This window comes from Pipistrellus hanaki (genome assembly GCF_964339955.1).
Source record: "Pipistrellus hanaki genome assembly, chromosome: 14".
NCBI classification, from domain to species: Eukaryota; Metazoa; Chordata; class Mammalia; order Chiroptera; family Vespertilionidae; genus Pipistrellus; species Pipistrellus hanaki.
This window is the reverse complement of record NC_140516.1, coordinates 15,162,385-15,174,428: the sequence shown is the minus strand read 5'-3', so window position 1 is coordinate 15,174,428 and position 12,044 is coordinate 15,162,385. Positions and strand designations below refer to the sequence as shown.

Below are 12,044 nucleotides of genomic sequence, written 5' to 3'. Positions count from 1 at the left end.
AAAAATATATTTTTAAGAAGATTAATGTATTTTATTTTTCATAATCATTACCACTTCAGATTTCTTAGTGTGCCTTTCTCACTTTGAGCTATTAGATTTTGGTGAATAAATCCTCATCTTATTTTCCATAGTCCTTAATGGCTTGAGAGGGTTTTTTGTTGTTTGTTGTTGTTTTATCTCCAGAAGCTCTTCCATCCTCTTCTCTGGACCTTCTCTGCCTTCTCTGTCCCTTATTGGTGATGGAGTTTTGCTTTGAATAAGCTTAACCCATCTTCCTGCGTTGGCCTGAGTGGTCTCAGGTCTTCTATTGCTCTGGGTGGTAGGTCTCAACTGGAGGCACTGCACCAGAATCCTCCCTGGAGCTTTTAAACATGCAGATGCTGCAGCTCCTCAGGAGGGAGGGTCCAGCATGTGTGAGTTTTAAAAGCACTGCATTGACTACAAATCCTTGTTTTAAAAGTCCGTATCTATTGAAAACCCTAAACAACTATTGGATACACAACAAAAGTCTTTGAGAAGCGTAAATTAAACTTCTGGCTTCAGGCAAAGGTTGGTGAAAGGGCTTCTCTCTAGCAGAACGCCCAGGTGCATCAGGTGCTCCGGGTGTTCTGGAGCCTGATCCTGCCCTATAGATAGCAGGCCCTTCTGGAGGCTCTGTGACAGCTGAATCTGCCAGCCTTTGGCCTCGGTCCCCCTGTGCTGCCCTCTGTCTCTGAGGCACTCCTATTTTGAGAGTAACTGAGATGATTTCTTTGGCACATGGTGATGGAGGAAAGATAGTTTCCTTTTCTTAGGAGACACTGATATTGAAAGCTTCGTTAGCAGGTCTTTCTCACCTTCTGTTTCTATTTTAGGCAGAAATGGACCTGAAGAGGCTGAGAGACCCATTACAAGTTCACCTGCCCCTCCGACAAATCGGTGAAAAAAACTGATCTGCAAAGAGCCGCTGAGTCCCAGCAGAAAGAACACTTGTTTATAACTATTGCCTTTTTAATTAAAACATCACAGGTGGAAGCTGGGAGCCATGTTGGGGTGGAGGGTTTTTACCTTTAATTAAAAACAGCAAGGATGTTAGGGAAGAAAGGAATGTTAAAATCTGAAGATCAAGCTTTGTGAAATATAAGCTCAAAGGGCTTAGTTAATATTGTCTTAATCAAGCATCTCAGTTCCTGGATGAAATGATAAGTTATATATTTGAGAGATTCAGAAAGAGAAAGCGATGCTGGGGTGTTAGTTTCTTGCATCTTCTTTGCAGGTCAGCAAAACAGTAACACACCAGCACCCCACTCAGCTCTATTTTCATTTTTTAATTTAACTTTTCTTATTTTTGACACAGGAGTCAATAAATATATCAGAAAAGCATATCCTCAAGATATGTGGGTGGCAAACAGCGTGAGCCCCGTCATAGCATTCATTTTAAATTGATCCAGCCTCTTCAAGTAAACGAGGAATCCGCCCGCTTGTACCCCTTTTCAGACCACCCACCCTGTTGGTTTCATTAATTTTATCCATATGACCCTTGGAACCAATGTATGACTGTTTGATGATCGACACTTTGGATTATACCTTCTTAAATGTCTGTATATTCCAGTGCTCTGGATCAGTACCTAGGAATCACTGGCAACACTGCATGAAGTGTTTTTGTTTTGTTTTGTTTTGTTTTGTTTTTTTACTAATTAATCTTTGAGAGGAGGCAGAATTTCCCTCCTTTAACTACCCTCCACTCTCCGTCCATAACTCAAATTGGAGGGGGGTGTTCAGCTGTATTACCAAATCGGAAAGACAAAAGGTTTACAGAGTGGCTAAAAATCATGTCTGTGTAGCCATTTCAGAACCGGAATGATTCCATTGCTGTTAATCTGCTGTGTGACAGCATCCAAGGCCACCAGATGCCACCGCCTCGCCTGGAGGCTTTGTCAGTCTGGAAGGACACACACACTTGAACCCTGTTTGCGAGCCCTCCCACCTCCACCACTTCAGGAGTTGTAAATCAAGTGTGTGGACCACAAAGGGTGCGATTTATCTTTCTACAGGCATACATTTCTATGGCTCCTTTCGGCCTACCTTCTTCACCCAGTTTTTTCTTAAATTGAGAGAAAGAAGCATTAATCTTATACTCTGTCAAATATTTTCTACCACATTTCCAGCTGACATGTGCACTTGGAAATCAGCGGCATCTGTCCAATATTCTGTTTTTAATTACTGTGGGGGCAGGAGGGAGAGGAAGACGGGCTTGCCACACAGCTGATTGGCTTTTTTCTTTCACATGATTCATCGCTCCTCATTGTGGCAAGGGATTCCTTTCTGTCTTTCTTTCTCCTTTGGGATCATTGTGTATGAAAAGAAAAATTTTAAATGACAAACCCAGACTCCAGGTGCCTTGCAGAGGTTGAAGGCCAGCCAGGATTGCTGCTGCTGCTCCCGCCACCACCCCTTCCACCGGCATGATGGAATGAAAGGATGCATGTCTCCACTTCCCAGCCCTCCCACTTCCTTCCCTGCCACCCCCACCCCCGCCCCGTAAAAACCTCTTCCTTCATTTATTTTTAAGTTGTGTGAATTATTTTTAAACCATTTATCCTGTTTGCGCACAGGGTTTTTAAGAAGACACAGCACAGTGCAATGAGCAAATCCTTTCAGGATGTGTGGGAGGCAAGGGAGGGAGGATGGATGGGGAGAAAAGTCCTTTAAACAAATAGTAAAATATCGAACATGTGTAAAATCCTGTATCATTTATGAAATATGTATAAAAAGCAATGTAACTTCTGGAACAATAAATACTTATTCAATTTTTGAACTGTAGCATCTCATTCTTTAAAGCAAAACCAAAAAATAGAAAAACAAAAAAAAACGTATTTTCCTGTGATTCTAGATGGGAAGATTTTTACTTCTAAAATAATTTTTTATAAACATATCATATTGAAATCAAGATTTGTTCCTAGGACCTATATCCTTAAAAGTAGACATTTCATTAATTCTTCCTGAACTAAGGTGGTCAGTCACTTCCTCATTTCCAGTGCCACCCAAGGTTAAGTGACCTGACCGGCCACAGTAAAGCCAGTGGCCGCACAGAGACTACCATCACTATCTCCTGATTAGCAGGAAAATCGTCCAGGTGGTCTCCTAGACTCCAGGAAGTTGTTCAAGGTGGATCAGGATTAAATATTCATTATTTTAAGAGTTTGTATCAAATTTATAGTGATCACCAAATAAGAAAGTGCCACTTGCTGCCTAGTCCATCAAAGGCATATCAAAAAGCACATATTAAATAAAAAATTAAAATCATGTGATCTTATCAGTGGATTCAGAAAAAAGCTTTTGGCAAGATACAATACTAATTTATGATTAAAACACAGGGGGTATAGAAGGAAAGTATCTCAAGATTATAAGGGCCATATATGACAAACGCCCAGCTCAAGCTTTTCTCTAAGATCAGGAAGAAGACAAAGATGGCCACTATGACCACTCTTATTCAATATAGTCCTGAAAGTCCTAGCCAAAGCAGTCAGGCAACAACAAAAAATAAAAGGCATCCAAATTTGGAATAAAAAAGTAAAACTCACTGTTTGCAGATGACATGATTCTACAGGGCTCCACCAAAAGACTATTAAAAACAATAAATTGCGGGATATAAAATCAACATGCAAAAACCAGTTGTGTTCCTATATACTAAAATGAAATATCAGGAAAAAAAATGAAAACAATTATTTTCAATTGAAACAATTAAATACCTAGGAATAAACGTCAAGGAAGCAAATAACCTATACACTGAAAACTATATGACATTGTTGGAAGAAATTTAAGAAGATACAAAGAAATGGAAAGATATTCTATCTTCATGGATTGGAAGAATTAACAGTTAAAAATACTATATTACCAAAAGCAAAAAACTGATCTAGTGAAGTCTCCATCAAAATTCCAATGGCATTTTTTTTTCAAAGAAATAGAACAAAAAATCCTCAAATTTGTGTTGAACCACTAAAGAGCCAAAGCAATCCTGAGAACAAAGCATAGACATCACACTCTCTGGCTTCAAATTATGCCACAAAGCCACAATAATCAAAACAGTATGATATTGGAAGGAAAACAGATGCAGACCATCCTATATAATAAAAGTGTAATATGTTAAGTGTCTGACTGTTCATTCGACTGTTTGTTTGACCATTCATTCGACTGTTCCACCAGTTGCCTGTGATGCACACTGATCACAAGGAGGCAGATGCTCCAGCCAGTAGGTTAGCTTGCTGCTGGGGTCTGGCTGATTGGGACTGAGCAAGACAGTCCAGACATGCCCTCGAGCCCTCCCTTGGTCCCTCCCTGGCCGGTCAGCCCCCATCAGCCTCGATCACCAGCCAGGCCAAGGGACTTCACTGGTGCATGAATTCTTGCACCGGGCCTCTAATAGAATATAATTAAAAGTCCATAAATAAACTCACACATATATAGGCTACTTTTTTTTTTTTTTTTAACCAAGGAGCCAAGGCATACAAAGGAAAAGGAAAGCCTTTTCAATAAATGGTGTTGGAAAAATTGGAAAGCCACATACAAAAGAATGCAACTAGATTGCTAACTGACACCACGCACAAAAGTTAACTCAAAATGGATTAAGGACTTGAATATAAGACCTAAAACAATAAAATACGTAGAAGAAAACATAGGCACTAAATTTATGGACTTTGGTCTCAGAGGGATTTTTGTGAACTTGACTCCAAAAGCAAGGGAAATAAAAGCAAAACTTAAATGAATGGAACTACATAAAACTAAAAAGCTTCTACACTGCAGAAAAACTATCAACAAACAAAAAGACAACCAATCAAAAGGAAGAAGACATTTACAAATGATACTTCTAATTATGGGCTAATATCTAAAATATATAAGTAACTCATACAACTCAACAAAAAACAAATCAAATTAAAAATTGTCAAAGGACCTGAATAGACACTTCTCTAAAGATGATATATAGAGGGCCAATAGACATATGGAAAGGTACTCAATGTCACTAATCAGAGAAAATTAAAACCACAGTGAGATATCATTTCACACCTGTTAGAATGGCTATCAATAAATCAACAAACAAGTGTTGGAGAGGATGTGAAGAAAAAGGAGCCTTCGTACACTGCTGGTGAGAGTGTAAATTGGTACAACCTCTATGGAAAACAGTAGGGAGGTTCTTTTAAAAATAAAGACTAGAGCCACCATGTGACCCAGCAATCCCTCTCCTGGGTATCTACTCCCAATATTGAAAACACTTATTTGATATCTGTACCCCAGTGTTCATTGCAGCATTATTCACAATAGCCAAGACATGGAAAGAACTAAACATCCTTTGACAGATGATTGGATAAAGAAGATGTGGTACATATAGTAAAAAACTAATAAGCCATAAAAAAATGATGAAATATTGCCATTTCAATGGATGGATCTTGAGAGTATAATGCCAAGTGAAATAAGTCATGTGGAAAAGGACAAGAAGCTATGATTTCACTCATGTGGGACCTAAAAGAAAGCAACAAATGAGTAAACAAAACAAGCTCATAGACTCAACAGTGTGGTCGTTACCAGAGGGAAAGGGGGGGTGGGAGAAGGATGAGGAGGGTAAAGAGGGTCAGCTGTATGGTGACTAAAGGAGACCAGACTCTGGGTGGTACGCACACAATGCCATGTACAGATTTGTATTATAGAATTGTACACTGGAGTGTGTATAATGTTACTAACCACTGTCACTCCCATTAAAGTTAAAAGGGGGGAAAAGCATGTGGTAAATGTCTGACTGCATTTAGTGTGGCGTGAGATATCAAAGAACCTCCTTAGCGATCCATAGGCCTGCCTCCTGGCAGCTTACAGCCACCTCACTAACACGGGCATCCCAGGACGTTTATAAAGTGTGAGACGATGAAAGATAGAAAATGTGAAGCTCTGGTTTGCATCCAACAAATAATGTCTGCATTTCCCATGACATTCTGTTAGGCTTTCGTGTGTTTTCAGTGGAGATAGTGGAGAACGTTAAATCCATTAGTGAGTGGAGGGAATGCTGTTTTGCTAAGAGATCATGGACTTTTGGAGCTGGAAAAGCAAAAGGATTCTCCGAGTATGATCCCTGCAGGCATTTCTTGTTAGAAAGGCAAGTTCTCTGGTCTCTATGGAATTTCAAAAACGAGGAGGGGGACCAGCAGTAACTGGCCCTCCTGGTGATTCTGATGCCAGTCACTGATTTAATCAAACCATTGCTTTAAAGAGAAGGAAACTGAGGCAGAGAGAGCAGCTATGTCAGAACCACCATTCAATCCTGCATCAAACACAACCGAGTGCCTGAAGGGCTGGTCAGTGTGGTGAGTTCGGCTAATGTCTCAGGTGCTGTTGCATCTTCCATGCCAGGGTGTAGCTGATTACAAGAGCAAATGCAAATGGGTCGAGTTTTTACAATGTATCTGGAAAGATTTCACATAAAAGTGGAACGTCTTAGATTTTGGAACTCAGTTTCACCAAAACTGTTAAGGACTGTCATTCGTTTTTATCATAGCTAACAATCTTTAATTCGTTGCTCTCCTATATGTCCAAACTTTTTGTCTCCAAAATGTTGTTATATCGTTAGGATAAATGTATAGGTTAATCTTATTGTATCCTACTGAGTATAAATGGCTCACTATAAAGTTTCATTTCATTTCAGGTTTTATAAGAGTCATCCACTGAGCAATCCCTCCTCCTCAAAACTCCTGTGACTCTGCTCTTGGGTTTCCTTCTGTAAATCTCTACCTCTCAGTCTCCTCTGCCCACATCTCTGATATTGGGCTTGTCCAAGGTTCCACCTTGGACCCCATTTTCCATGGATGGTCTCATCCCCTCCGCTCCCCCAATGTCTGTTCCTCTTCTAGGCTGGCGGCTCTCAAACCGTTATTCCAGCTCAGCTCTATCCTGAGGAGCAGATTGCTTTCCCCGCCTCCTACCTGATCTATTTCTAGCTCTGCCCCTGTGCTTTCCATGCCTTCAGCATCACCAGCGTATTTTTGTTTTTAATTTATAATAGCCCAGACTTTAGAAAAATATGAAAAAGATAAGGGAGGCTAAAAGACATCCCAAGAAGTAGTCGGCCCAATCGAGACAGTGAGTTGTTCCATAAGGCAAATGACGGGGTTTCTGCAGCAATGGGGGTGCGGTGGGGGGAACCATTATAGAGGGAAAACACTTATGGACACAAGCATGGCTCTTGTTTGAATCCTGACTGACTCAAACCAGCAATTCCAAGAAATTTTTGAAACACTTGGGAAATTTTAAATAGGGGATGGGTATTAGATATGAAGGGATGATTACTAGTGTTTTGAAGCTGTACTAGAGACTTTACAATTATGTCAAGGGGAAAGGTCCTATGTTGGAAAGGCATGCTGGTATGAATGAAATGGGAATGGCACTGTTAGTAATTGCAGTGGGGTGTTCGTTCTTGTTTACTTTTCTATATATTTGAAATTTTTCATCATAAAAAGCCAAAATGAAAGGGTATTTCAACTGAACAGGAGAAACAATAGGAATACGTGGGGGGAGGGACATCTTGCCACCCTGGGAATGCTTGTTTGCAGAACCAACAGCTATCTGGTGAGAGTCCTTGACTCCAGCCGTCCATCCGGCAGCAGACCCGGGTTTATCTCAGGCAGACGGCCTCTGTTCCTCCGCAGCCGCGTGAGGCCCAGGGTGGAAGGCTCCTGGGGACAGGAAGCTGCGGGGTTGTTTTTCTGTCAGGAGCACTGACACTTAACAGCACTTCCCCGCAAGGAGACAGTCCTCAGCCCAAAGCCATGCATCGCTGACATCACATTGCAGCCTAAGCTCGTGGCCAAATTGCCCGTGTTCTGCTAGCATTCGTGATAAACCACCACCCACAGCCTTAGATCAATGGAGACCCCCTGCTGGACTGCAGACTCTGTGCTTGCGGGAACCACTTTTACCTTCAGGGACTAAAACCCGCGACCAGCGTGGCATCTGACCATGAGCACTGATGTTTCATTGGACTGAAATGCGGGAAGGGGCCTCGGTAATCTGAATGCCACTCAGCGCAGTGAAAATGATGAAGCTATTGTAAAGACAAGTTGAAGGACCACTTCCTAAAGGTGATGATATTCCTTCCCCAGTCACTGGAAATGTGGTTTATTAGGAAAAGAAACGGGTGAGAAGAAGTATAGGGATAATAGAAGCCCAAAGCATCTGGTCAGGGTACAATCAGAAGAGGAACATTTTGGTTTTCCTCAGATCCTGCTTTAATATAGTATTTAAACACCGACTAACAAAAACCTTTTCCCTGCCCCTAAAAATCGCCTTCAGTAACAGTGTGTGCCAATGTTCAGTGTCAGGGAACTGGCAACCTTCACGTCTGTGATTACAAGGTCAAATCTGTAATGACAAGGTCATGCGTGGGGCATGTTAACATACAGGTCCTTTCATCTTCTCTTTTCTGTCTGAAAGCGAAGCTCTAGTAAACGTGGTCACTTAGTACTTTCCAGTGTTGTTAGTAATGAGTAGTTTTAGATTAGAAGCCCCTGCCCCTATGTTAGCATGAAATTAGTAAAATAAAAAATACTGAGCTATTTTAAATTTGGGGAAGAAAGGCATTATGAAAACATAAGGTATTTATTGTTGCCTGAATGGATAGAAGCACAAATTAAACCTTTTTCTTCATGAAGTTTTAAAATATAGTTTTATTGATTTTTAGAGAGAGAAGAAGGAAGAGGGAGAGAAAGAGAGAAATATCTATTGACTGCCTCCTGTCTCCCCCTTTTTCCCCACTGGGCATTGAGCCAGCAACCCAGGCATGTGCCCTGACTGGGAATCAAACTGGCAACCTTTCTGTGCACAATGCCCAACCTACTGAGCCACACCATCCAGGGCTCTTTAGGAAGTTTGGGGACCAAAGACCATGATAAAAGCCTTGGGAGCTTGCTTTAAGAGAATGTCATCCCCATTCCACACCTGTTCTTACCACTTCTCTGTGCGCTTATAAACTCCTTTCTTAATGACCATTCCAACAATCTCGCCTTTTCCCGCTCTCAGTGCGCAGTGGCGTGGCTGCAGCATCATGAAATGAGACTCTGACGCGAGGGGATGTCCCTCATTTAGAATTCCCGTCTGGATAAGATACCGAAGGCCGCATTGCAGGGAATTCTTGAGCGAAAACAATAGGAGGATGAGGGGTTGTGAGTATTTTTTTTTCCCTAAAGACAAATGTCAGTAAAATAACCCTGTTGACAGTGTAAAGCAGTGCTTCTCTCTGGGGTCAAGGCCAGAGCAGTGGACACCTTATCCCACTCACCCTTTTCCTCTGATAAGCCCCAACCAGCACTGAAAAGTCTTTCTTCACGAGGCTTTTTTTTTTTTTTTTTTTTTTAAAGAAGGGGACAGAGGAAAACGGGAATTAAGAGGGTTTGCCAGTCGGCGTCTGGTGGCTGATCCAGAAGGATGCCTCCGCTCCTGCTTCTCAGCTGCCTCTTCGTCACCGTCACACCTGCGGCACCAATGGGTGAGTCTGGTATCGAGTACTTGGCACGCTGAGCTTTTTGTTGCAGGAAATTGCTCTTACGTACAGATTACTAAGAGCTAGAATCCAGTCTCTTCAATGCTGGGTCTAGCCATTGAAAACCTATGAACATGTATCTTCATAGAATCTCTGTTCCATGTTCCATTTAGTCTCTTGCCTGGGCAGCCGAAATTTCCATGGATTGGCCATATCCAGCAACTTTCCACCGGCTAAATATTGCTTGGAGTATGTGTAAAAGGAATTCTAACCTTTTATAGCTACACCTTCAAGAGTAAAACAGTGATTTTTTAGAGTTATGGATAGATTTTTTTTTTTCTTTAATGGTTTCCAGAGACTGACTGAAAGCTTTAGCCCCATGAAAGGTAGAGATCCGGTAAATCAAGCTCCATAGTCTTGACATCTGAAAATAGGACTCTTTGCACAGACTGAGTGAATCGTAAACTGTCTCTCCTCAGGCTTGGCACAAACTGGCCAACAAGGCAGAACAATTCCACTTACTAGCAAATGCCTCTCTCCTTTCTCCAACTAACAAATCCTTTTCCCTGGCCCTAAAAATCACCTTCCATAACAGTGTGTGCCACCTGTTAGGAGAGAGTGTGAGGGCAGGTTGAGATGGAGAGGAGTCCTTTTGAGGAGCTCAGTAGTTTGTTGACCCTGACGAACTCAGGCCTTGCTCTAGCACCTTTAATGATACACATTAAAAATGGCCTTGAGCCGGGACCAGTTTGGCTCAATGGATAGAGCGTCGGCTTGGGGACTGAAGGGTCCCGGGTTCGATTCCGGTCAAGGGCATGTACCTTGGTTGCGGGCATATCCCCAGTAGGGGGTGTGCAAGAGGCAGCTGATCGATGACTCTCATCGATGTTTCTAACTCTCTCTCTCCCTTCCTCTCTGTACAAAATCAATAAAATATATTTTAAAAAAATAAATAAAATGGCTAAAAATAAATAAATAAAAATAAAAATGGCCTTGAAAAAAACCCCCCACCAAAACCATAATTCAATACCATCTAATATCTAGTCCATATTCAAATTAAAAAAAAAAAACAGGCTTGAGACTCCAAGGACGTGAAAACTAAATGTAATATGGTGCCTGGATGAAATCCTGGAACAGAGAAAGACAAAGGCAAAACTGAAGAAAATCTAAATACCTGTATGAGGTATCGTAATAGGAAAACCAGGTGGTGGGTGGGGGACCTCTTTGTGCCACCTTCTCATCATTCTCTGGGTCTGAAGCTGTTTAAATAGTCTGTTTTAAAGAGGGGGCTGAGCTCAGTTTAACCACCCAGCATCTGCCGCCAGAACACCAGATCCCCTTAGGCAGAAGTCATCCTCCCTCCACTTCCGCCCCCCTTCCCGTTCTCTGTTCCTCTCACTCTCCTCAGCGCCTCCTGTACCTCCCAATCACACACCTTCTCCCTCCCCAGACACACACACACACACACTCCTGCACCTCCCAATCACACACCTTCTCCCTCCTCAGACTTCTACTACACACACACACACACACACACACACACACCTGCACCTCCCAATCACACACCTTCTCCCTCCTCAGACTTCTACTACACACACACACACACACACACACACACACACACATACACACACTCCTGCACCTCCCAATCACACACCTTCTACTACACACACACACACACACACACACACACAGGACCTTTGACTTGATGCTCAAGGGAGAACTGGGTAAGGAGGGAAAGGGTAGTGAGGAGGGGATGCTTGTCCGGGTTGGAGAGGGGAAGTGGAAGGAAAGGAGTGGGGAAGGAAAAGGAGAGGAGGTGGGGAGGAAGGCAGGGAGTGAGGAGAAGGCAGGGAGGAGAGGGGGCTCCAGCACTGAGCTGATGGGAGGGGCGGCGTGGGGTGAGGAGGAGGACTAAGGGTTGGAGCCTCTGGCTCTGCAAACCTTGGAACCAAAGGCGGGACATTGACATTATCTCTCGGCGCTGTGCTGACCCTGGGGTGCACAGCCTTCCCTTGTCCCCAGAGTGGGGACCCCAGAGGGGTGGGCTGCAGGGCGGCTGGCAGGCGAGAGGGCGGGAGGAGGGTGCTTCTGGCTCGACATTTGAAAGGAGACCACAGGGCTGTCCTTTCTGACCAGCTTCAGTTTGAGGAATGTATGTGTCCACAGTTTAGGGTGCCATATGCTTATACCAAGCTCGGTGCTCCCCGATGAGAGACTGAGAACGGGAATTAACGGATGATTAAGGGATTGAAGAACTGCCTTAAAAGGGGCTGGAGATGAAAAGGTTAGATGTGCATATTTAATGTGAGAAACACTGGGTTGGTAACTTTTTAAAATACATCATCTATTTATTTTAAAGGACACAGTAGGAAAAAAATTCCTGTTTGTGCCATATCTCCCCTACAACAGGAGAGAAAGAGAATTTTTAACAAACAGCACAATAAATGACAGTTGAGTTTAAGGAAAAACTATAATTCCTGAAATAGTTACTGAGGGTAGTTTAGGAATTTCTGTAAAAGCCATTACAAATTGAGTGCCTAACCAT

At 42.6% G+C, this 12,044-nt stretch overlaps 2 protein-coding genes across 4 annotated transcripts in view; both read left to right on the top strand.

The window, feature by feature from the left end:
* The window catches only part of MCU (mitochondrial calcium uniporter), a 179,703-nt gene extending 176,906 nt beyond the window's left edge, over positions 1–2,797 (top strand). For all 3 annotated transcript variants that reach the window (XM_084904979.1, XM_084904977.1, XM_084904978.1), the window contains one exon: positions 855–2,797. In XM_084904979.1, coding sequence (XP_084761105.1) covers positions 855–932 — 78 coding nt within the window. In that variant the 3' untranslated portion in view covers positions 933–2,797. The remainder of the gene's footprint in view (positions 1–854) is intronic.
* Positions 2,798–6,307: 3,510 nt separating this feature from the next.
* Positions 6,308–12,044, top strand: part of OIT3 (oncoprotein induced transcript 3) — a 28,029-nt gene continuing 22,292 nt past the window's right edge. The window contains exons 1-2 of the mRNA XM_084904951.1: positions 6,308–6,329; positions 9,375–9,502. Of these exons, the coding sequence (XP_084761077.1) occupies positions 9,442–9,502 (61 nt within the window). The 5' untranslated portion in view covers positions 6,308–6,329; positions 9,375–9,441. The remainder of the gene's footprint in view (positions 6,330–9,374; positions 9,503–12,044) is intronic.